Below are 22,951 nucleotides of genomic sequence, written 5' to 3' on the forward strand. Positions count from 1 at the left end.
AAGCATGGGGAGGAGACAAAGCCTCCCTATTCACATTTTCAGTGGGCAGCAGGGGTCTCTGTAAAAAGAGAGAACCCGGGGCCCAGGCTACCCATTTTTGAAAGTCAGGATGAGATCTTCTACCATTGAGAATCCCACATTATAATCACAATATTGCATCCTGGGAGACCCTGTCAACTTCTCCAATGGTCTGTTAGAAATTTAGAGTCTATTTAATAAGTTAGCACTACTTAAAGTTACAGACCTTTTTCTGCTTTAAATTGACACACGCTTTACATTTTAATTTCAGTTTTTTTTTTTTTTTCCCAGTTGGAGGAAAGAGGGGGCAGGAAGAGGGGGAGAGAGGAAAAAAAGAAAGAGAAGGGGCAGTGCTTTTCATGAAAACATCAGTTCTTATATTTATGCTTTAGGAAAGCAAGGGGGAGGCAAGAACTGCAGCCTGATAACTGAACTTTCTGTTTAGAAGTCCCTCCTCTCCATTGGGCCTTAGCTAAGTTTCAGTAATTATTGCTCAGGCACATAGTCTTGGAGCTTTGCTTTCTCTCAGACTTGTACACAGTTCTAGGAAGGGTTGTTGCCAAAGCCATCATGTGATTTATTGACCCTCCACTGGGACAAGGGGGAACAGATATAACTTTGTGATTTTATTATAAGGAGGCTGGGTTAATATTTCTAGGTGAAACAAGCTACTATACCAAGTTCAAACATCTGAAGAGGGAGGTTAAGAAACCCTGAGTGTGGGGTGTAAGGATTATTCTGTCCTGGGGCTGTACAGACGTCGTCTGAGGCAGGGAGCAGGAGAAGAAAGGAGACATTGTGACCCATTTCCAACACCTCCTGTGTGTAGAGGCGGAAGTTCCTTGCCTGCAGAGGGACACGCGCGGAGGAAAAATAGGAGAGTTACAACATGGCACTTACATAAACAACACCAAACTGGCATAAAACATCTAACAAAATTACATGACTTTAAGCTTGGAATTTTTATACAACATAAATATTAGGGTTCAGTCCATTTAATAATGCTATATAAAATCAAGATTTAAGGCAGTAATGTTCCACATAAACTCTGAAAACAACATTTATGCTTCTTATAAAAGCAGAAAATGATTGCGTTCTGTGGGCTTTTCAAAATGATGAATATAATTACATGAAGCAACAAAAATGGATTGAATTAAAAATCCACTAGTTTCAATTTAAGTTGGTTAAGGGGGGAAAATGTAGTTTCTGGCCAAGGACTGAGAAAATTTTACAAGTACCAAAAAAAAAAAAAAATGTTGTATGTACTCTTAGGCAGTTGGGCAGCCTGCTCCCAATGTATGCGTAGCCCAAGAGTCACCAATGAAATATGAGCTGCTTCAGACCTGCTAAGCCCAAGAAACCCTTTAATGGTATCTACTGTCAGAAGTTGAGCTGGCATTTTTTTCCCTCCTCCTGAGTATATGGCCACCCCTGGAATAATCCAGTTAACTCCCCTAGTGTCTTTATGGCATCTTGTGCAATTTATCCTTTTTCAACGTTAGCTGTTTTGGACTAGCTTTGCAACATTGACTTGTAATCAGAGTAGTGCCTTAACGGAAGAACACTCTTGGAGTCTTTAATCTATCCTCTTGTCTCCTTGGGTCAGAGGCCAATTCAGGTTGTCTCTCTGTTATTTAAAGAGAGCCAGTCACTCCTGTTACCGTCTCCCTGTTTGCAGGCTAAACTTGGCTTATTTTACTTGTGTGTGTAGGAATAGTATGTGTGAGTATTGAGTGCAGAGAGATGGTACATGCAGATCAAAAACAAGAGAATCTAATGCTACATGATATTAGCTCACTAAACAGAGCCTAGTAAACCTTCACTCTTGTCTTCTAAGCCAATGGTTTCTTTTTTTAAAAGTTGCTTATTAGTGGAGGTAAGATTTGCACATTTGGACTTAGACAAGAAAGTAATTTTGACAGCAAATTTTCTGTTTGTGGAAAGATAGCATGGAACAACTTTGGCCACTGCTCTAGATTTATATTACCAGTAATCTTCTGTTCTTAAGGAAATCATTTGCAAATCTAACTATACACTTATTTATTTACTTCCCTTGCTTCATGCTCTCCTGAAGCTAAGAGTCGATGTCTTTCAGGGTGGGTTAGCCAATTTTTCCTTGTTTGACCAGACCACAATAAAGTGGGGTCTGGGAACTTTGGAAGACGTCAGCATGGAAGAGCTAGAGTAAAGGCACAGAAGTGTACTCAGTGTCCACGTGTAGGCATCAGACTGAAAATGTGCATGTATGTGCAAAGCGACATGTAAATCAATGAACAAAATGTATATACGTGTAATTTTTCACCTCTCGAGTTTTACACCATAATGCAGTTTCCATGAGTCATAAAAAGAAAATAAAAATAATGGTAAAGCCTAGTACCTGATATAGAGGTATATTGATCTGCTTAAGGAGAGCTTTCACTGCCATCTGGAGCTCGTAGAAGAACAATTGCATGGGGCAGTCAGAAGTATGATCCACACTTTCCATAGATTCAGAGCCAGAAAGCTTTTGGACCCATTCCCACTCCTCCCTGTATGTTGAGTCAAGTTAAAATTGGAAATACAACAAAAGTTCAGAACACAGCTCAGAACATTTTCAGTGTATATGTCCAGAACCTGAATGACCAATTTTTGGTGGTTAAAACTTGATGCAGTTCGTGAAATTTGAACTTTTTGCCACCCAAAGAGAGCTTAAAATGAGTTCTTTTCAAGTGTATTTCACCTATCAAACCACATATACCTCAGAACAGCAGGTCTGATTTGTAATGAATCAGTTTTTGAGATTGGAGCTTTGAAATATTTTGAAATAATTTTTCTTTCCCTGAAGATCCCCTGTAAGTTCGAAGACCCTACATTTTACCACAGGGGCATCTGCTGGTTAATTCAGCAGTTGGGTAACCGCAGGACTCTGGTCCAACTCAGGCAAGGAACCACACGGCACATTTCAACCCTGGCCTGTTGTAATCGTGGGCACTATTTTGGTTTCCTTCCCTTTCCAAAAGCTTGAGGAGAATCACAAACAGGAACACCAGGCAATTCCAATAAAAGGAACCAGGGGCCACACATCCCTGATCTTGTCCTCTTTTCAAACCAGTCATCTGTGTCTTTATTCTGCACGCTCTACCATCCTTCCCGATGAACTTTTTCAAATGTTCTGCAAAAAGGAAGGGGAAAGAAGGGAGGTGGGGGGAAAGCACATCCAATTTGTCCCCCAAAAGCTGCTCTTCGAAAGGATCTTGAAAAGATCAAGGGAAATACCTCTTGGGCAGCACTGCTTCTGTAAGGTGTTTTAGCACAAGTCTCTAAACAGATTCATTTGGCCTATTTGCTCCTGACGGCAAGGAGAAGCAATGTGCTCTCGGGAGCAGGCTAGGGAGGAAAGGAAAGCCCTGTTGTTCTGGGATGGAAAGAGAGGAGGTGCTAACGTGTTTTCCACCCTCGTGAAAATCCTCTGAGGGCTCTCCCTGGTGGGTTATAGTCACTGGGGCTCCAAGCTATGAGCCAGAAAATGAAATTGATTGTGACATAAGCTTTGCATCAGAATACACGCTCTTTTAACCAGCTCCCCTCTTAGAAAAGTTTCTGTTTTCATGATATCAGTTTCATTTCAATTCCCACACTGGAAAAGACTATGGAAAAATATACCCTTTGTCTCCATAAGAGGGAAAAAAAAATGAAAATTAAATCCCACTTCAATCTGGGCATACTGTTGGCTTCACAAATAACTGAAATCTTTGAGAACCTGCTTGGGAACTGTATCTTTTCTTCCATCACTGATACCAAACTAGATGAGGGATTCTGACTAGCATAAGTATGCACAAAATCTAAAGGACCACATTGCTAAAATAGTATCTGTAATCAAATTATAAAATAAATTACCAGGAGGATTACCATTAAACATCTACCACTAACTAATCAGTTTAGCCTTTAAGGATGAGGGCGATGGAACTGGCACAGTGAAGGCTACTGGAATCTTTTGTAGAAATGAAACTTGGGTCCTTGGCACATGGAAATTAGTTGGTACAACCACTAAAAGATAGAATCTAAACCTTGAAGACACAAATCTAGAAAATGGATGAAAGTAACCGTTGCAGAATCCACCCACAAACGAGCCTCTTGGGAAGGCCGGAGATAACTACTGCTGATTGTAGAAGTGGCCACCAGATGGCAGACTTAAAGTCTGGGTGTGTGTGATAAGGGAAAGGAGAATATGGCAGCTGGCGAGTGCTCTAAAGACCTCATGTGTCATCCTCATCGCCTTCACTGTCAGCAAGGAATATTTAGTATATACTGTGAGACACTACAGTTAATAAGTCCTTCGCACTTTAGGGACCAGATTTTAAATGATCAAATTAGAGTCTCCTTTGGTTAAGGAAATTTGTAGGTGCAATTAGGATGATCTCAATTGTCACCGAAGCCTGACAAAGCCTTTTCCAAGTTCATTTTCTTTTCTTATCTAGTCTTTGCGTGTTGAGCACAATTCAGTTCATTTTAGTAGACTTTCAGAGGGCTACTAGAGGGCTAGTTGTAAAGCTGGGTCAGATTACCAAGATTGGGTAGCTTTTCCAAAGTTAACAGGGCAATTCACCATAATGCCAAACCATAGAGAAGTTTTCAGAAACTCAGGCCTTGTTATGTCTTTTCTTCCCTAGAGAACCATGTAGAGCATAGGAAACATACGGAGTCCTTAGGTCAGGGGATTAGGAGTGGGAAGAATGAGAGTAGGGAGGGTCCTTTAAGATTAGGGGGAAATCAGTTACTCTCCTAGAACCCGTTCACACAAGTGATTTTTTAAAAATATGACTTTTTAGGTTATGGAGAAAAGATTTTGGAAATAGAAGTGTTGAAAGAAAAGGGCATCTGTTCACTAACCTGAATGTCAGTGGCTGCAGAGAGGAAAGTGAAAGGAGAGCATCCTGTTTAAATGGGTGCACTGCTTATCCTAATGTTAAAACCGAGCTATGCCTTTAACGGTAATGTGGGAGACCTGGCTCTGATCCCTGGGTTGGGAAGATCCCCAGGAGAAGGCCGTGGCAACCCTCTCCAGTCTTCTTGCCTGGAGAATTCCATGGACAGAATTCCATGAACTATAGCCTCACAGGCTTACCCTAATGTTAAAACCAAGCGATGCCTTTGCCCCCGTGTGCTGGCCCCTGAAGGCGTCTCATCATAAAGACTTCACCTGTAGTCACATTTCAGATTCCTTTTGGCACATCAAACCCATCCCTTCAACCATTGTTTCATCACAAGAAAAACCCAAACTTATAGCTTACTTGGAAATGTTATAGTTTTCACGGATCTTCACATGACAGAGAATGTTAGGCAGCTTTTGGGTAACAAGAACTTTGATCTGGTCCACAGAGCTACACAGCTTTAGGTAACCCAGATATAATCCAGGAGAGAGACGCTGATGACTCCTTTTGTGATAGGAAAGAATATCCTGTAGGATGAAAAATAAAACAAAAAATACATTAAAAGATAATCTCTTTTTGTTTCTTAGGTACACTGTGTCATGAGTTAAAGGAGCTCTGGCTAAGTGATTAGTTAGAAAACTTGGATATCACCATCATGACTGTTGAGAATGTATTGTGGGTACAGCCATCTTAACCTTCAGGAGAATTAGCCTCCAAGTCAGGTAGGCAGTCAGTAATATTTTCTGCATGCTTATTTTCCTCAGATTTCTGCTCCACAAGTAGATGTGTGAGTTGTGATTTGGAATGGGCTGGTGGTGGTAGAAGAAGGTACTAAAGAAAAATAGAATTCATAATTTCTATCCTTGGAGTGTTTATTGTTTAGCTGGGGCATAACTGTAAGTGTAAAAACTGATAAAGCAGTATAGAAAAGCCTCATTATTTCAGGACAATTGGTGTCAGGAAAAGGGTCAAAGTTTTATAGTAAGTAGGAAAAAAGGAGAATTTGACTGATTATCTTGAAAAATGAAACAAATAATAGCAATATATCTTATTAACACTTGAGTTATAATTGGTCACTCCTAAATTATATGATAGCTGGAATGCGCTTCCTAATATTTGACTTTCACACTGTGATCATGAACAGGATAATTTTTGCAAAAGGATTTGAAGGCTCCATATATTTTTTTCCCCTCTGGCATAAAAAACTGATCTTCAAGTCAGTCTCTTACATGATCCTTGTTCCTTGTGTGTACTTCAGTTGTTAACTGGCCTGCCTCTGCTAGATTCTCAGTTGTCAGTGACCCTTATGGCAGATAGTGAAGAGGGCCTAAAAAGCCTGTTGATGAAAGTGAAAGAGGAGAGTGAAAAAGTTGGCTTAAAGCTCAACATTCAGAAAATGAAGATCATGGCATCTGGTCCCATCACTTCATGAGAAATAGATGGGGAAACAGTGGAAACAGTGTCAGATTTTATTTTTTGGGGGCTCCAAAATCACTGCAGATGGTGATTGTAGCCATGAAATTAAAAGACACTTACTCCTTGGGAGGAAAGTTATGACCAACCTAGATAGCATATTCAAAAGCAGAGACATTACTTTGCCAACAAAGGTCCATCTAGTCAAGGCTATGGTTTTTCCTATGGTCATGTATGGATGTGAGAGTTGGACTGTGAAGAAAGCTGAGCACCGAAGAATTGATGCTTTTGAACTGTGGTGTTGGAGAAGACTCTTGAGAGTCCCTTGGACTGCAAGGAGATCCAACCAGTCCATTCTGAAGGGGATCAGCCCTGGGATTTCTTTGGAAGGAATGATGCTAAAGCTGAAACTCCAGTACTTTGGCCACCTCATGCAAAGAGTTGACTCCTTGGAAAAGTCTCTGATGCTGGGAGGGATTGGGGGCAGGAGGAGAAGGGGACGACAGAGGATGAGATGGCTGGATGGCATCACAGACTCGATGGACGTGAGTTTGAGTGAACTCCGGGAGTTGGTGATGGACAGGGAGGCCTGGCGTGCTGCAATTCACAGGGTTGCAAAGAGTCAGACACAACTGAGCGACTGAACTGAACTGAACTGATGCATGTTATTTGATTAGGTCTCCTTGTCTTCATCAGCTTCACAAAATTTTGTAACTTTTACAAGATTTTAAAGTTTACCTTGTAATAGATTTGCGCTGAATTTGCCTTGAATTGCCAGTTGTCCCATCACACTGTTCCGTAGGCAGCAGAGACTGAATGAAGTTGGGGCAGCAAGAAGTGCCGACTTACTAAGGTTGTGACTTTTGCTTCTCTACACGACTGCAGGGACTCAGATAATAAACATTTGGTGATATAGATGCTCCCTTTCCCCCTCCATCAGTAGGTAAGACTTTGTATACATTTGAGCAGTGTGGTGGTGAAATAAAATAGGCATGATGACTCAGGAAACTTATTCTAAGAGAAGGATTCCTATATGCCAGAGTTTAGCCTGTTTTCAAAGGGGGTAAGAAAGGAGGGAATCAATGCTACCTCTAGGAAGGCAAAAAAGAAGAGGAAAAAAAAAGTATTTAGAATGGTGTAGAATTCATTATGGAACAGAAATGTATGAAGGAGTGACCCCTCCTCTGTAGATGAACCATTTGTAACATCTAACATGGGCTTCCCTCCTGCCTGCAGTGCAGGAGACCTGGGTTCAGTGCCTAGGTTGGGAAGATTCCCTGGAGAAGGGAATGGCTACGTACTCCATTATTCTTGCAGTGAGAATAACATATGTCATTTTGTATTGTCTTCTTTGTCACATCCTTATCAAGCATACTGAGATTCAGGTCCTATAGGAGACACTGGGGTTTCAGGTGAACCTGATATAATCCCTACTTTTAAAGAGGTTAAGAAAAACAGGTAAGTAAAGGAATGATTACAATATACTGAAACCCGCTTATAATAGAGGCAATGTAGGCATACAGAGGAAGGAGTATTTAACTTATATTTTTCTTATGTTGTTTGGTTGAACTAGATTATTAAATTAATGGCAGGGCTTTTTTTTTTTTTTTAATTGCAGTTTCTTTAGTACCCAGTATTATTTCTGCATATAACAGGTGTGCCACATGTGGCAATCAGGCCTTATCTTTAAAACAGAATGTATGTCGTTCTAAATTCCATATATATTTCTCCATCTATTAGTGGGGGATGCATGTTGATGTATGGCAAAACCAATACAATATTGTAAAGTAAAAAAAAAAAAAAAACACAGAATGTATGAGAAAAGCAGAAGAGGGACAAAATAAGAATGATCACAATTGGGAGGAGGATGTACCTAGCATTATCGGAAAGCAAACAGATAACTTTTATGATATATGGCAAAAAATAGACTTGAAAAATTTAACTTCATGATTAAGAAGGAAGGAACTCTTATATCAGGTGATTGATAGGCTGAATGTTTTAATCTTGTGTCTTCAGAGCTGATCGCAGATAGTTAACTAGAGGAAGTTCAGTCAAGGTGAAATATTGAGACATGAACAGGTAATCAAAGAGAAAGAAACAATTAATGAGAGAAGGAAAAATGGAAGTATTCACATCAGCAGAATTTGATGACATGCACCCTAGGGGTACTTTGTGTACAAGATGTGGACACAGACCATTTTTGAGAAGTAACTGAGAACTGGAAAAGTCCCTAAAGACTGGAAAAGGGCAAATATGCCTATCTTTGAAATAGGAAGGGGAGAAACACAGAATGACCCTGGTAATTAAAGACCACCAACTTATTGATCTTTGGGAAGAATGAGAGTGAGCTATCAAGCAATCAATTTGCAGTCACTAGGAGACCCTGAGACACTACATAGGCGTCAACCTGGTTTTGTGATGGGCAAATCGTATGGACAACTCTAATTTCTAATAGCAAAAGAACAGAATCCATAGACCAGGGAGATGTCTCCAGTATAATCTGTAAGCTGAACACCAGGGTTGAAGATTTGTGGGTGATGGGATATTATGGCGATAGCAGGACATATTGAGTGATGCGCAGTGGAGACTGGTCTTGAGAGCCAGTCTGTTCAGCATATTTATTGATGTCCCAGACAAATAAAGAATGTGTGTATCAAATTTGTGGGTCCCAAATTTGGTGTGGTTTTGATTTTCTGGAAAATAGTAATAAAGCTCTGAATGACCCTATGCATTGGAAAAATAAGCCTATCATAATTAGGGTTGAAACTTAATAAGAAAATGTGCTTGTAAAGACCCAAACCCAAGAGTAAAAATATAGGATGGGTATGAGTATAAGAAAAAACATGGGGTCAGAACTGACCACAAATAGAAAGTGAGTTGGGAACATACTGTGGTTATGTAAAAAACAATGTCACTCTGGGATGGAGTAATTCACTCTTCCATTCAATTTTGTGATGACTATTACTGAGCATCTACTATATGTTTTCCTGCCTTCACATAGTCATTTATCCTTCGTTAGTCAGAATGTTTTCGGAGTCTGTGAAATGCATGAGAAGAGAAAGAGATGTCCTATTCACATGATCTGAGGTACATTAGAAAGGCCTCCTGAGTGAGTGAGTGCAACTCGCTCAGTCGTGTCCGACTCTTTGCGACCTCATGGACTATACAGTCCATGGAATTCTCCAGGCCAGAATACTGGAGTGGGTAGCCTTTCCCTTCTTCAGGGGATCTTCCCAACCCAAGGATCGAACCCAGCTCTCCCACCTTGCAGGCGGATTCTTTACCAGCTGAGCCACCAGGGAAGCCAGAAAGGCCTCCTAAGCCAAGTCAGATGCCTGTGGGTTTATGTATTGCCTGCTTTGACCTCTAATCTCCATTTCTAGTCTCTACTTCCACTACAGTCCTCTTGAGTCTCTTACCTCCAACCAAAATGGATTGTTTTTCCCTTCCTCATATATAGCCTAATCTCTCTTCTTTGATTCTTTATTGGTTCATGAATTCACTCATTCTGCCAACTTTCATTGAGTACCTAGAGAAGAAAATGGCAACCTACTCCCGTATTCTTGCCTGGAAAATCCCATGGACAGAGGAGCCTGGTGGGCTACAGTCCATGGGGTGGCAAATAGTCGGACACGACTGAGCACACACTACTACTGCTGGGTATCAGGCGTTATGCTAGGATGTCAATGACATCAAGGTCAATAGGACATGATCCTTCCTTTTACGGAACTCGTATTTCGGTTTGAGAGTGACATGTAAATTTTTCTTAGCCTGGTGTGATGAAGGTTGTGTAATGTCCATTGTGGATGCAAGGGAGGGTGGGATCTACTTTTCCAGCTTCCACCCTCGTTTCTTTTTTAACCATGCCCTCTATTTAATTACCTATTTAATTTCTTCCCTCCTCCCTTCTTTTCTGTCTTCCTTTCTTCTTCCCTCCCTCTCATCTTCTGCTTTTTTTTCTAACTGCCCTCCCCCCGCTGTCCTTCTTTTTTTTTCTCTACCTTGTGAACTTACACTTCACGGCTCAGCCAAATGTCACCTCTTCTACAAAGCCTTCCCTGATATTTCCAGGTAGAATTAATAGTCACTTTGTCTGTGTTTTCATAGTACACTGTTTGTGCTGCTATCAGGCTCTGGTTTAATTCTGCCTTGTATTACCTTGATTTGTTTACATGTCTGTCTCCCTCCCTTGACTGAACTCCTTGAAAGCAAGGACCTTGACTTAATCATTTGTTTTTTCTATAGCACCTAGAAGAGTTCCTGGCACATAGTTGGTGCTGAAAAAAATGTTTATTAAATATGAAGTGAGAGGCCCAGACGTAGTGAGGGTCTGGGGCTGGACCTTGGGGAGAGAACATGTGGTGCTGGTACAGAGGAGGGGCTACTCATCTTCTCTTCATTGACCAGATAGCCTCAGAGCTTGTTAGAGGAGCAACATTAGTTGCTTGTCCATTAACTTTTGTTTGGTTGGATAAGGCCTGGAAGCTTCATTGTCCAGGGTTAGCAGAGGTCATAAAATGGTGGCCGATGGCCCAAGATTATACAGGCTGCCAAGAATGTAAAGTTTCTGAATTATTTTCTAACTTTAAAAAAATAAAGAAATTTAATCCAAAATTCTGGACTTTTGACTTCTCTTTAAAAATTGAAAAAGATTTCAACATTGGGACCACTTTCTTCCACTGCAATTAGCTGCGGCTGAATAGGGCTGTTCTTCAGATGAGACAAGGGCTCTCCAGATAACCTTAGTCTTTATTACTTCCACTTTTTTATATTGAGATATAACTCATATACCGTGAAATTCACCCTTTTAAAGTATGAAATTCAGCGGTTTTTTAAAGTCACAGGGTTGTGCAACCATCAGCACTATCTAATTCCAGATTATTTTAATCATTCCAGAAAGAATCCTTGCATTAATTAGCTGTCATTCCACAGTCCCTCCTCTTCCTGCCTCTGGAACCACTCATCTACTTTCTGTCTCTATGGATTTGCCTGCATTGGGTATTTAATCGTGTAGCATTTTGTGGCTGGCTTTTTCTAACTTAGCATAATGCTTTCATCCACGTGAGCATGGATCAGTACTTCATTCATTTTATGGCTGAATAATATTCCATTGTATGAATTACCACTTTTGTTGATCCATTTATCAGTTACTGGACGTTTAGTTTTATCCACTCTTTGGCTGTTGTGAATACTTCTGCTCTGAACACTGAGGAACAAGTTTTTGTGTGACCCCAGTTGTTTCTTATTCCCAGTCCAATTGACTCATTTCCATTAATCTTGCTGATTTCAGTAGTGTTAAACCCCTATGATAGGTGATCCTAGGAGGCACAGCAGGAATGTTCAGGAAAATAGCAGAAAAGGACAGAAGAGATAGTTGGTCCTGAGCACCTCAGGTGTAAAAAGAAGATACTGGGTGTCTTCAGGTGCAGGAAATGCCTAAGGAGAACAAGAGAAGGAAAGCAGGGATAGGAGGAAGATACAGGCAAGCTTCATCATAGCTTCTCTAGGACCACAGTTTTAAAAAGGGTCTAGAGAAAAAGAGGGGGACGGTGAGTAAAGCATCCTTGCAGATGGGAAGGGCACCAGGCTAGGAGTCAGAAGACTTGGGTCCTAGGCCCACAGGCTCATTTTTGGCTGGTATGACCTTGGTGAGTTACTTCCCTGAAATCCATAGCTTCATTTATGAATTGGACACAATTTTCCCACTCAACCTCACTAGGTTTTCATGAGGGTCAAATAGATGTGACAAAGTGTTATAAACTTTAAAGTACAAGCATGAGAGATTAATCTTCAGAAAAAAACTTCACCGGTGAAGTTTCTAGTTATTGAAGTGATCCCTGAAGATTATGGTCAGAGAAACTCAGCACCCGAGAGAGGCCTTTCTGATGGAAGTACAGATGACCCTTAAACAACATGAGTTTGTATTGTGTGAGTCTACTTATCAATGGATTTCAGTAAATAGGCAAATATATATGTGTAGGATAATGTATACATTTGTATTGTACAAGACTTGTATTGAAGTGGATAGCCTATCCTTACATAGGCATAAGGTGAGGAATATTTAATGTAAAATTAGTAATGTTTTAGCTTTCTTACTGGTTTATAATTTTGCTTTCAAAGAATTACATTACCATATAGTATATTTTGTCTCTCATATTTGGAGAAACTGCCTATAAGCCTATCATCACATTAGATTTTTTTTAAAGTAACAATGTTTCCTATATTGTATTATGAATGTGACTGTAATACTGTATGCCATAAAAGTTTCATGACCATTCATAGCCTATAGGCTAAGCTGCTGCTGCTAAGTCACTTCAGTCGTGTCCCACTCTGTGTGACCCCATAGACAACAGCCACCAGGCTCCCCCATCCCTGGGATTCTCCAGGCAAGAATACTGGAGTGGGGTGCCATTGCCTTCTCCAATAGGATAGGCTACTGTGAAACAATTGGATTGATTCAGTTCAGTTCAGTCGCTCAGTCGTGTCCGACTGTTTGTGACCCCATGAACTGCAGCACGCCAGGCCTCCCTGTCCATCACAAACTCCCGGAGTTCACTCAGACTCAAGTCCATCGAGTCAGTGATGCCATCCAGCCATCTCATCCTCTGTCATCCCCTTCTCCTCCTGCCCCCAGTCTCTCCCAGCATCAGAGTCTTTTCCAATGAGTCAACTCTTCGCATGAGGTGGCCAAAGTACTGGAGTTTCAGCTTCAGCAACATTGGATTGATTAGGCTACCACAAAGCAATCATACTGCTGCTTCTTTATTATCAATGTGTGAATTATTATACTTAATAAATAAATATGAATTTCTTTTTCACATTATCTTTTCATTTTTGATGTCTAGCAAGGACAGGAAAGCCTGGCCTCCTGCAGTCCATGGGGTCGCAAAGAGTCGGACATGACTAAGCAACTGAACATCAACAGTTTGTAATGGGCATAACATCTACAGTGTTTTGTATAAGACAGTGTTTTGATAGGTACTGACAGATGGAGGTTTCATCTTGTAAAGAGATGATATCAATTTACGATATCGATAAATACAGTATAGTACTGCAAGTGTATTTTCTTTTCCTTATGATTTTCTTAATAGCATTTTCCTTTCTCAATCTTATTATAAGAATATACTAGATAATACATATAAAATATGTGTTAATCAATTATTTATGTTATTGGTAAAGCTTCTGGTCAGTGATATGGTATTAGTAGTTAAATTTTGGAAGAGTCAAAAGTTATATGTGAATTCATTGCTGGAGGTGGGCTTATCAGCACCCCTAACTCCTGTGATGTTTGTTCAAGGGTCAGTTGTGCGTTCATCGCCAGTTACTTTGCTCAGGGGGATTCTAACTTGTCTGTACTAACTCCCTTTTCCTTCCCAGGAAACTGTGGGAAGGGTTTCTCTTTCCCTTCCAGATACATGAGAGAGGCCTGTTATGAAGGTCTGATACTTGAGAGGGTCGGGAATTTGAATGGGTTAGACCCTGGAAGTTCCCTGGGGCCCTAAAGGATTAGTACATTAGTTGTGGGTCCAGATTGTGTTAAAGCCCTTATTTGTTTTGAAAATTCCATTGTGGATCAGATAGTCTTTATTTTTAGTTTAAATTTATACAGTTTTTCCTTACTTCTATGTAAAGGAGAGGAAGTAGTGAAATACTCCAAGGGTTGAATGAACCAGTACTTAAGGTCTCCTGGGAGAGTAGGGATGAGGAGGAGATGAACTGGGTGTGCCCCGAGGAGAACCTAGTATTGGTTGGATTTTTCTGAGTAGAGAAATAATAAAAATAACTAACAGCTCATCTATTTAGAATACTAAAAGATGATGCTGTTAAAGTGCTGCACTCAGTATGTCAGCAAATTTTCAAAACTCAACAGTGGCCATATGACTGGAAAAGGTCATTTTTCATTCCAATCCCAAAGAAGGACAGTGACAAAGAACGTTCAAACTACCATACAATTGCGATCATTTCACAAGCTAGTAAGGTTATGTTTAAAATCCTTCAACCTAGGCTTCAGTAGTATGTGAACCAAGATCTTTCAGATGTACAAGCTGGGTTTCAAATAGGCAGAGGAACTAGAAATCAAATAGCCAATATTCATTGGATTTTAGAAAAAAAACACAAAGGAATTCCAGAAAAACATCTACTTCTGTTTCATTTACTGTGTTAAAACCTTTGATTGTGTGGATCACAATAAACTGGAAAATTCTTGAGAGATGGGAATACCAGACAGACCTGTCTCCTGAGAAACTTGTATTCAGGTCAAGAAGCAATGGTTGGAGCCGGACATGGAACAATAGACTGGTTCAAAATTGGGAAAGGTGTACAACAAGGCTGTCTATTTTCACCCTGTGTATTTAACTTGTATGCAGAGTACATGATTGGAAATGCCGGACTGGACGGCTCACAAGCTGGAATCAAGATTGCCAGGAGAAATATCAACAACAATATGCAGATGATACCACTTTAATGGCAGAAATTGAAGAGGAACTAAAAAGTCTTCTGAGGGTGAAAGAAGTAAGTGAAAAAGAGGACAGTAAAAAAGCTGACTTAAAACCCAACTTTAGAAAAGCTAAGATCATGGCATCTAATGCCAATCACTTCATAGCAAATAAAAGGGGAAAAAGTGGAAACAATGGCAGATTTTATTTCCTTGGGCTCAAAAATCGCTGCAGATGGTGACTGCAGCCATAAAATTAAACGGCGCTTGCTCCTTGGAAGGAAAGCTATGACAAAGCTAGACAGTGTATTAAAAAGCAGAGATATCAATTTGCCAACAAAGGTCCATATAGTCAAAGCTATGGCTTTTTCAATAGTCATGTACGGATGTGAGAGTTGGACCGTAAAGGAAGGGAGTGCTGAAGAATTGATGCTTTTGAATTGTGGTGCTGGAGAAGACTCTTGAGAGTCCCTTGGATAGCAAGGAGATCAAACCAATCAATCCTAAAGGAAATCAATCCTGAATATTTATTGGAGGGACTGATGCTGAAGCTCCAATACTTTGGCCACCTGATACGAAGAGCTGACTCATTGAAGAAGACCCTGATGCTGGGAAAGAGAGAAGGCCAAAGGAGAAGGGGGTGACAGAGGATGAGACAGTTGGATAGCATCGCCAACTTAATGGACATGAATTTGAGCAAACTCCAGGAGACAGTGAGGGACAGGGAAGCCTGGCATGCTGTAGTCTGTGGGGTCACCAAGAGTCACACACAACTTAGCGACTGATGAATAACAACAACAACAGCATTTGCTAAGCATTCACTTTGTGCTGTTCTTCTAATGCTTTATATATTTAACTCATTTAATCCTCATTAGAGACCCGTGAAGTTGGTTTTATTTTCAGATGAGGAAGGACAGGAGGTAAGAAATTAAATAGCTTGTTCTAGTGAGAAGGCAATGGCACCCCACTCCAGTACTCTTGCCTGGAAAATCCCATGGGCAGAGGAGCCTGGTGGGCTGCAGTCCATGGGGTCGCTAAGAGTCAGACACGACTGAGCGACTTCCCTTTCACTTTTCACTTTCATGCATTGGAGAAGGAAATGGCAACCCACTCCAGTGTTCTTGCCTGGAGAGTCCCAGGGACAGGGGAGCCTGGTGGGCTGCCGTCTATGGGGTCGCACAGAGTCGGACACGACTGAAGCGACTTAGCAGCAGCAGCAGCAGCAGCAGCAGTGACATAAAGAGGAACGGTGGAGTCAAGACTCATCCTGTCAGCCTTATTCCATAGCAGTGCCTCAGAATGTGGTGTGATGAAACAGAAAGCAGCTCAGGCTTCCAATCAGAAGGCTTAGTGGTCATCACTCTAGTGACCCTAAGAAAAAAGAATGGTCTGTGGCCTGTAATTGTGCGAATTATCCAGCCTCCTTTGGTCAATACCATGATCTGTCTCTATGTTGAATTGGTGGGGCTACCTCCTAATGTAATTAAATGTTAAGTCTAAGAGTGATTACCCTAGGGATTTTATTCACCCACTTCCTCTTTAGTGTGAGACCTGTGTGGGAAGGAGGGGAGAGAGAAAAAGTAGGAGGAGGAAAAAAGAGAAGTAGGGGGTGGGTGGGAATGACATCAAGCAGGAATGTGCCAGTCAGCGGGGGTAAATTTTCCACTTGGATCCGTGTGGAAACCTGATCTTGCCTCTATTTTTGGTCTCCTTCTCTAACAACTTTTTGCCAGATTGGAATTTTTCTGCACCTGTAACACATTTTTAATGTAATAAGTCTAGGAGAAACCAGGTATTATATCATGCTGGGGCCTGTGATGTGTTTCGTTTTCTAGGAGCAAGGTAGCCCAGACTCCAGTTTATCCCTATAAGGGATTAGTGTATTAGTCACCCTGTAAAAGCCCAATTTATTATGATTTTTAAAATGTTTCTTTTAGCACTTACTTATAAAAGGTGAAAGGGGAACCACGAATGTGTCTGTGTTCCCTGCTCCCACATACACACACACACACACACACACACACACCATCACCCTCTACAAATTTCATATGAACCCAAATTCCATGAAACCAAATCCAGAGGTATTGGCTTTGACCAGTTAGCTTACCTTTGCTGTGATGGACTTTATCCTGATCTGGGCCAGAGGAGCATAGAAAGATGAGATTATTGTACTAGCCACCCCTCGGTGGAGGATGGACCTAAGTCAGCAGGCTAGGGGTTTAGCTGTTTAGGGTGATCATGTGGGGTTACTGGGTCAAGGCTTAGGTTTGGCTTGTGAGATTGAGCCCTTTCCCATTATTCCAGATTGGCCATCTTGTGGATATATGCCATTGGTTATGTAGGCCTTAAGGCAGTTGTTTCTCCTAGCTTTACCACACGACTGGAGAGCTCTACAGAACTCGTTCTCATCACTGGGTTTAAAAGAAGGAAAAAACAAAACAAAACCACAGCTTGAAGCCCATGTTCACATAAGAACGTGTGAGGGCACTTCCCTGGTGGCCCAGGGGTTAAGAGCCTGCCTTATAATGCAGGGGATGTGGGTTTGATCCCTGGTCAGGGAGCTGACACCCCACAAGCCGTTAGGGCAACTAGAGAGCTTGCGCCCTGCAGTGAAGACCCAGCACGACAAAAAAGAAAAGAGAGTGTGTGTGAGAGAGAGAAAGAACACCCGAGGCGGTGGGGTGGCATGGAGCGAGCACGGAACTTGGAGCACAAGATGCAGGTCTGCATTCCAGCTCTGCCGTCCAGGTGATAAACTGGATCTCAGCTGCCTGGTGTTCGCATCTCCGTGACTATTTAGTTCTCTATCCCGTCCCCTACTCACCAAAATCCTAACTCCTGCCCCCAAATGTGATGTTATAACAGCAGGAAGAATCCTGCTTCCAACAGAAGATCTGAATTCAGATTTCAGCTCTGCCATTTTCTAGCTGTATGTTTAGGGGCAAATCCAAGTTTGATGGGGCCTGAAAATAACTCCATTTTTGATGCTTTCCTTAAGGAAAAGAATAGAAAATTATAAATATGAAGTTGTTTGGGCCTTTGAAGGGGCTTGTAGAAGTGAAGAACTTAAGGATGTTTCTGAATCTTTCCTATGTGCGGAATGCAAACAATGATATGTCTCTGGACCTCTTCGTTCCATTACTGCATATGTAAATGGCTCTTGGTATATTTCACTAGAGCCTCAGTTAAGTGAGTTTGGAACTTTAAATGTTTCAGGAAATTGAAAAGACTACATACCTGGATGGTTATCAGTAAAATGTCTAAGGCTGTTGGCTCCTCAGGTGTCGAGAGAGACTTCCTCTGGCTTTGCAGTTTCGAGATCTGCATCCATTTTCCACTGAAAAATGAATAGAGCATCTCCACTTCTCTGATGGTGACTATGAGGATGTTTCCATGTCGATCTTTAATGGGTTCATAGTAAACTCTTCCCAAGTTGTGTGTCCCAAGTAAATTCTAGAAACGAACAGATTTCTGGTAGCTTTGATCATGTGCAAACAAAGCGACATAACTGCAACAGAAGATGTTTCTGAGAAGCTGTTTTGTTGTTGTTAAGCAGATTTAAACTTAGAATATGTAGCATCATAGAAGTGTACTTAGCAGAAGCTCAAAGAAAATGTCTTTACCATAAGCCTGTGAAGATTATAGCAAGAGGCACAAAAATTATGTTTTTTTAAGCAAATTTAATGTCTGTAAATATCTCTTACCCACATAGACACACCAGCACATAAACCTCAGTTACCAGCACTTGAAGAGAATCCCAGATGTTTTAAAGAAAAATGCCTGATATTTCAAGTATGCTACTTGTGGAGTTTTCAGGAGATCTACGGTAAGCTGGTATGAAGTGGGGTTGTTCAAAATGAAGAAGTGAATTGACAATGTAGCACATTGTACAGGTCCCCAAATGACTGCACATTCCCTTCAAGATACTTTAATTGGAAGATTGGCCTGGTTTGACTTATCTGCATTTCAGAGAGTTCTATTTATTTAAAATTTTGTTGAAATTGTTTGTGAGCTGGGTCAACAAGGTAGACAATACTTTTAGAAAGGTAAGAAGAGAAGGATGCCACATTAAATTTTGGAGAGGCCCAGGCAGATGTTATTAAAATAAGCAATTTTACAAATATGCAAAGTTTAGAGATTTTTAACTTAGAGCAGTGGATGAATAGGATAAAATCCCCCTTTCCTTTGAATATCTATGGTTTTTTTAAAAATTATTAATCATCTCAGAGCTTAGCTGTGATTTTGTGAGCTCACATAAGTGCTGACAAGATAGCCTGTTAGCAGGAGAGCAAAAGTAGAACTGGAATTTGTATAAGTAATTAGGATGACCTAAAAATGAATGAGCCAGCTGATCAGTATCCACATTTACAAAAACGTTGGCATGATCCTCATAGGTAGGCACTGTGTCTTTTTCTTCTTCTTAGTTTACAAGGACAGAATGCATATTGAGAAATAAGAAATTTCATAAATAATTATTGACATTATAAAAATTTATTTGGCAGGCTTACTATTTTAAAAAATGGCCTAACTACTCAGTCAGATTATTGCTTTCCAACAATTAACTTCTATATCATAGGGAAATATTTGGGTAAGGCTCTTACTACAGCCTTATATATAAAGCAGTTTGCTGCAAGGTCATACTGGCTTAATCAGCAATGGCATGCTGGTAAACCGGCCATCAAAAAAAAAAAAAAGTCCTGATATATAGAATATGCCAATTTTTGTGGTGTAAATACTCTTGCAATATTTTATTTCACGTTACCAAAAGTTTGATAGCAGGCTTTGAACAGTTCTGACTACTTAACAGTTGGCTCTTCTAAGTGAGGACAAGTTGACTCTAGCACATTACTGCTGTTAAGTCTTTAGTTATCCTGGTGTTGAGTTTCAGGCTGGCTGCTGTTCATTAACACTTAGACTTTTGAAAAATGACTTACTCTTTCTGGCCCCGAGCTTCATCAGCTAAAATTAAGAGTCCTTATAGCTCAGACATCCCTTATGCTAATCCTTACCTTAGAGAGTGATGGATTAAATCAAGCAGTGTATGAGAAACTATTTTGTACACTCTCAAGCTTGATGCAGGTAGGTAGGGTATAGGCTTTCTTTACTGCTCCCACTGGAAAACAACACTTACTTGTTTTTAAGATTCATCTCAGGTTTCACCTTCTCTGGGAGGACTTTCTCAACTCTCATAGGTAGAATTTAGCATCTCCTCTTTTGTCCCCTACTGTTTCTGGTACCAACTTGTATCTTAGCATGACCCTGGCTCTCCTGTGGATTGATGTAAATGTCGTGAGATCCATCTCTGTTTCTCTGGGTTCCTTGCACAGTGCCTGGTACATAGTAATAGTGCAAGAAATTTTTGTTGTCTGAATTCACGTATCATCATTAGGACACTGGAAAATATGATTTGCTTTGGATCCAAGTGGGTGGGTAGACATTGAATGAGATGGTCATTTCATTTAGGCAGAGTTATTACCATTGGTCCACTCTTAGCTTTGGATGTGTTGACTAAGGGACTAAACAGAAAGCACTAAAAATCTTTCTGAAATTCTATGTTGATAGTTAATTGAATTAGATAGTTAGCTCTGGGAAGAGCCCAACGTGAAAGAAGAATATCCTTGTGAAAGTAAATTGCAGCCATATCCTAAGGGGACAAAAGTGGGGTTCTTTAGAGCCTGAAGGAAGAACAGACCATTTAATACCTGTCATGCTATGCAGTCAAGATTAGGAGATCTGGGAGCCCTGAGGATTCTACATGGTGAAGAGAGATAAAAGCCATATGATGGTTCACCAGCAAGCGTCTAGGGTGTAACCACAGCACATCTCAGGGCTGTCAGTAAGCCCTAGACAGATGCACAACACTTAAAGATCTGTATTCAGTTTGGAGTGCCACGGGAAGTTGAAGGAAGTCTGGAATAAGATATGAAGGCCTGGAAAACAATAAAATTGGGGTAAAATCCTTTTGCCCCCACCTTGAAAAATGAAAAAGACATAATATTCATGAATTGTTACCTGGCTTTAGCTCATTAACACTTATTTCTAAAAGCTGTGAAGGAATCTAAAAAATAATTGTAGAAATAAATTTATTTACAAAACAGAAATAGAGTCACAGATGTAGGGAGCAAACTTATAGTTACCAAGGTGGAAAAGATAGGGAGAGATAAATTGGGAGATTGGGATTGGCATTGGCATGTACACACTTCTATATATAAAAATAGATAACCAATAAAGACAAGACCTAGAATATGGCACAGAGAACTCCACTCAATATTTTTTAATGATCTATATAGGAAAAGAATCTGAAAAAAGACTGGATATATGTAAGTATATAACTGGTTCTCTTTGTTGTACACCTGAAACTAACTCAACGTTTTAAATCAACTGTACTCCAATAAAAATTAAAAAAATAAAATAAATGAATTCACAACAATAAAAGCTGTAGAGGAGGGAAGTTTAATATAACCCAATCTATAATGTCAGATTATTATATTTTGAGGATAAGTAGTTGGGACATCTCTCAATGTAGGAGGAAGGTACACCTCTGCCTTTTGGGGCCTCTGCCATTTTCCTAAAAGTAGGGAAAAAACATTGTGGGGTCTTGGTCACTTACAGGCTTTCTAATCTTTCTTCTTCTTTTTTTTAAATCCAAATGTTGGCAGATATGTATCTCTCCTGCTCAGGTAGTATTCATATTTTTTGTGCGTGCTCAGTTACTGGGTCACATCTGACTCTTTGTGATCCCATGGACTGTAGCCTGCCAAGCTCCTCTGTCTATGGAATTTTCCAGGCAAGAATACGAGAGTACGTTGCCATTTCCTACTCCAGGGGATCTTCCCAACCCAAGGACTGAACCTGCATCTCTTGTGTCTCCTGCATTGGCAGGTGGATTCTTTACCACTGTGACTTTCAGTTCAGTTCAGTTGCTCAGTCGTGTCCGACTCTTTGCTACCCCATGAATCGCAGCACGCCAGGCCTCCCTGTCCATCACCAACTCCTGGAGTTCACTCAAACTCACGTCCATCGAGTCAGTGATGCCATCCAGCCATCTTATCCTCTGTCGTCCCCTTCTCCTCTTGCCCCCAATCCCTCCCAGCATCAGAGTCTTTTCCAATGAGTCAACTCTTCATATGAGGTGGCCAAAGTACTGGAGTTTCAGCTTTAGCATCATTCCTTCCAAAGAAATCCCAGGGCTGATCTCCTTCAGAATGGACTGGTTGGATCTCCTTGCAGTCCAAGGCACTCTCAAGAGTCTTCTCCAACACAACAGTTCAAAAGCATCAATTCTTCAGCACTCAGCTTTCTTCACGGTCCAATTCTCACATCCATACATGACCACAGGAAAAACCATAGGCTTGACTAGATGGACCTTTGTTGGCAAAGTAATGTCTGTTTTTGAATATGCCATCTAGGTTGGTCATAACTATTCTTGCAAGGAGTAAGCATCTTTTAATTTCATGGCTGCAGTCACCATCTGCAGTGATTTTGGAGCCCCCAAAAAATACAGTTTGCCACTGTTTCCACTGTTTCCCCATCTATTTCCCATGAAGTGATGGGACCAGATGCCATGATCTTCATTTTCTGAATGTTGAGTTTTAAGCCAACTTTTTCAGTCTCCTCTTTCACCTTCATCAAGAGGCTTTTTAGTTCCTCTTCACTTTCTGCCATAAGGGTGGTGTCATCTGCATATCTGAGGTGATTGATATTTCTCCTGGCAATCTTGATTCCAGCTTGTGCTTCTTCCAGCCCAGCATTTCTCATGATGTACTCTGCATAGAAGTTAAATAAGCAGGGTGACAATATACAGCCTTGACGTACTCCTTTTCCTATTTGGAACCAGTTGTTGTTCCATGTCCAGTTCTAACTGTTGCTTCCTGACCTGCATATAGGTTTCTCAAGAGGCAGGTCAGGTGGTCTGGTATTCCCATCTCTTTCAGAATGTTTCACAGTTTATTGTGATCCACACAGTCAAAGGCTTTGGCATAGTCAATAAAGCAGAAATAGATGTTTTTCTGGAACTCTCTTGCTTTTTCCATGATCCAGCGGATGTTGGCAATTTGGTGTCTGTGACTTTACCTTCTTCCAAATAAAGTTTCCTGGGTCAGGAACATCTGCTGGAGAAGGGCTAGGCTACCCACTCCAGTATTCTTGGGCTTCCTTTGTGGCTCAGTTGGTAAAG

At 40.7% G+C, this 22,951-nt stretch overlaps 1 protein-coding gene across 1 annotated transcript in view; it reads right to left on the reverse strand.

The window, feature by feature from the left end:
- Positions 1 to 378: 378 nt before the first annotated feature.
- Positions 379 to 22,951, reverse strand: part of ANKFN1 (ankyrin-repeat and fibronectin type III domain containing 1) — a 275,609-nt gene continuing 253,036 nt past the window's right edge. Inside the window, exons 15-18 of the mRNA XM_010852951.1 lie at positions 18,013 to 18,228; positions 5,289 to 5,455; positions 2,396 to 2,546; positions 379 to 864 (exon numbers count right to left, since the gene is read on the reverse strand). Coding sequence (XP_010851253.1) covers positions 673 to 864; positions 2,396 to 2,546; positions 5,289 to 5,455; positions 18,013 to 18,228 — 726 coding nt within the window. The 3' untranslated portion in view covers positions 379 to 672. The remainder of the gene's footprint in view (positions 865 to 2,395; positions 2,547 to 5,288; positions 5,456 to 18,012; positions 18,229 to 22,951) is intronic.

Source organism: Bison bison, unplaced genomic scaffold (assembly GCF_000754665.1).
Source record: "Bison bison bison isolate TAMUID 2011002044 unplaced genomic scaffold, Bison_UMD1.0 scf7180017864317, whole genome shotgun sequence".
Classification (NCBI taxonomy): domain Eukaryota; kingdom Metazoa; phylum Chordata; class Mammalia; order Artiodactyla; family Bovidae; genus Bison; species Bison bison.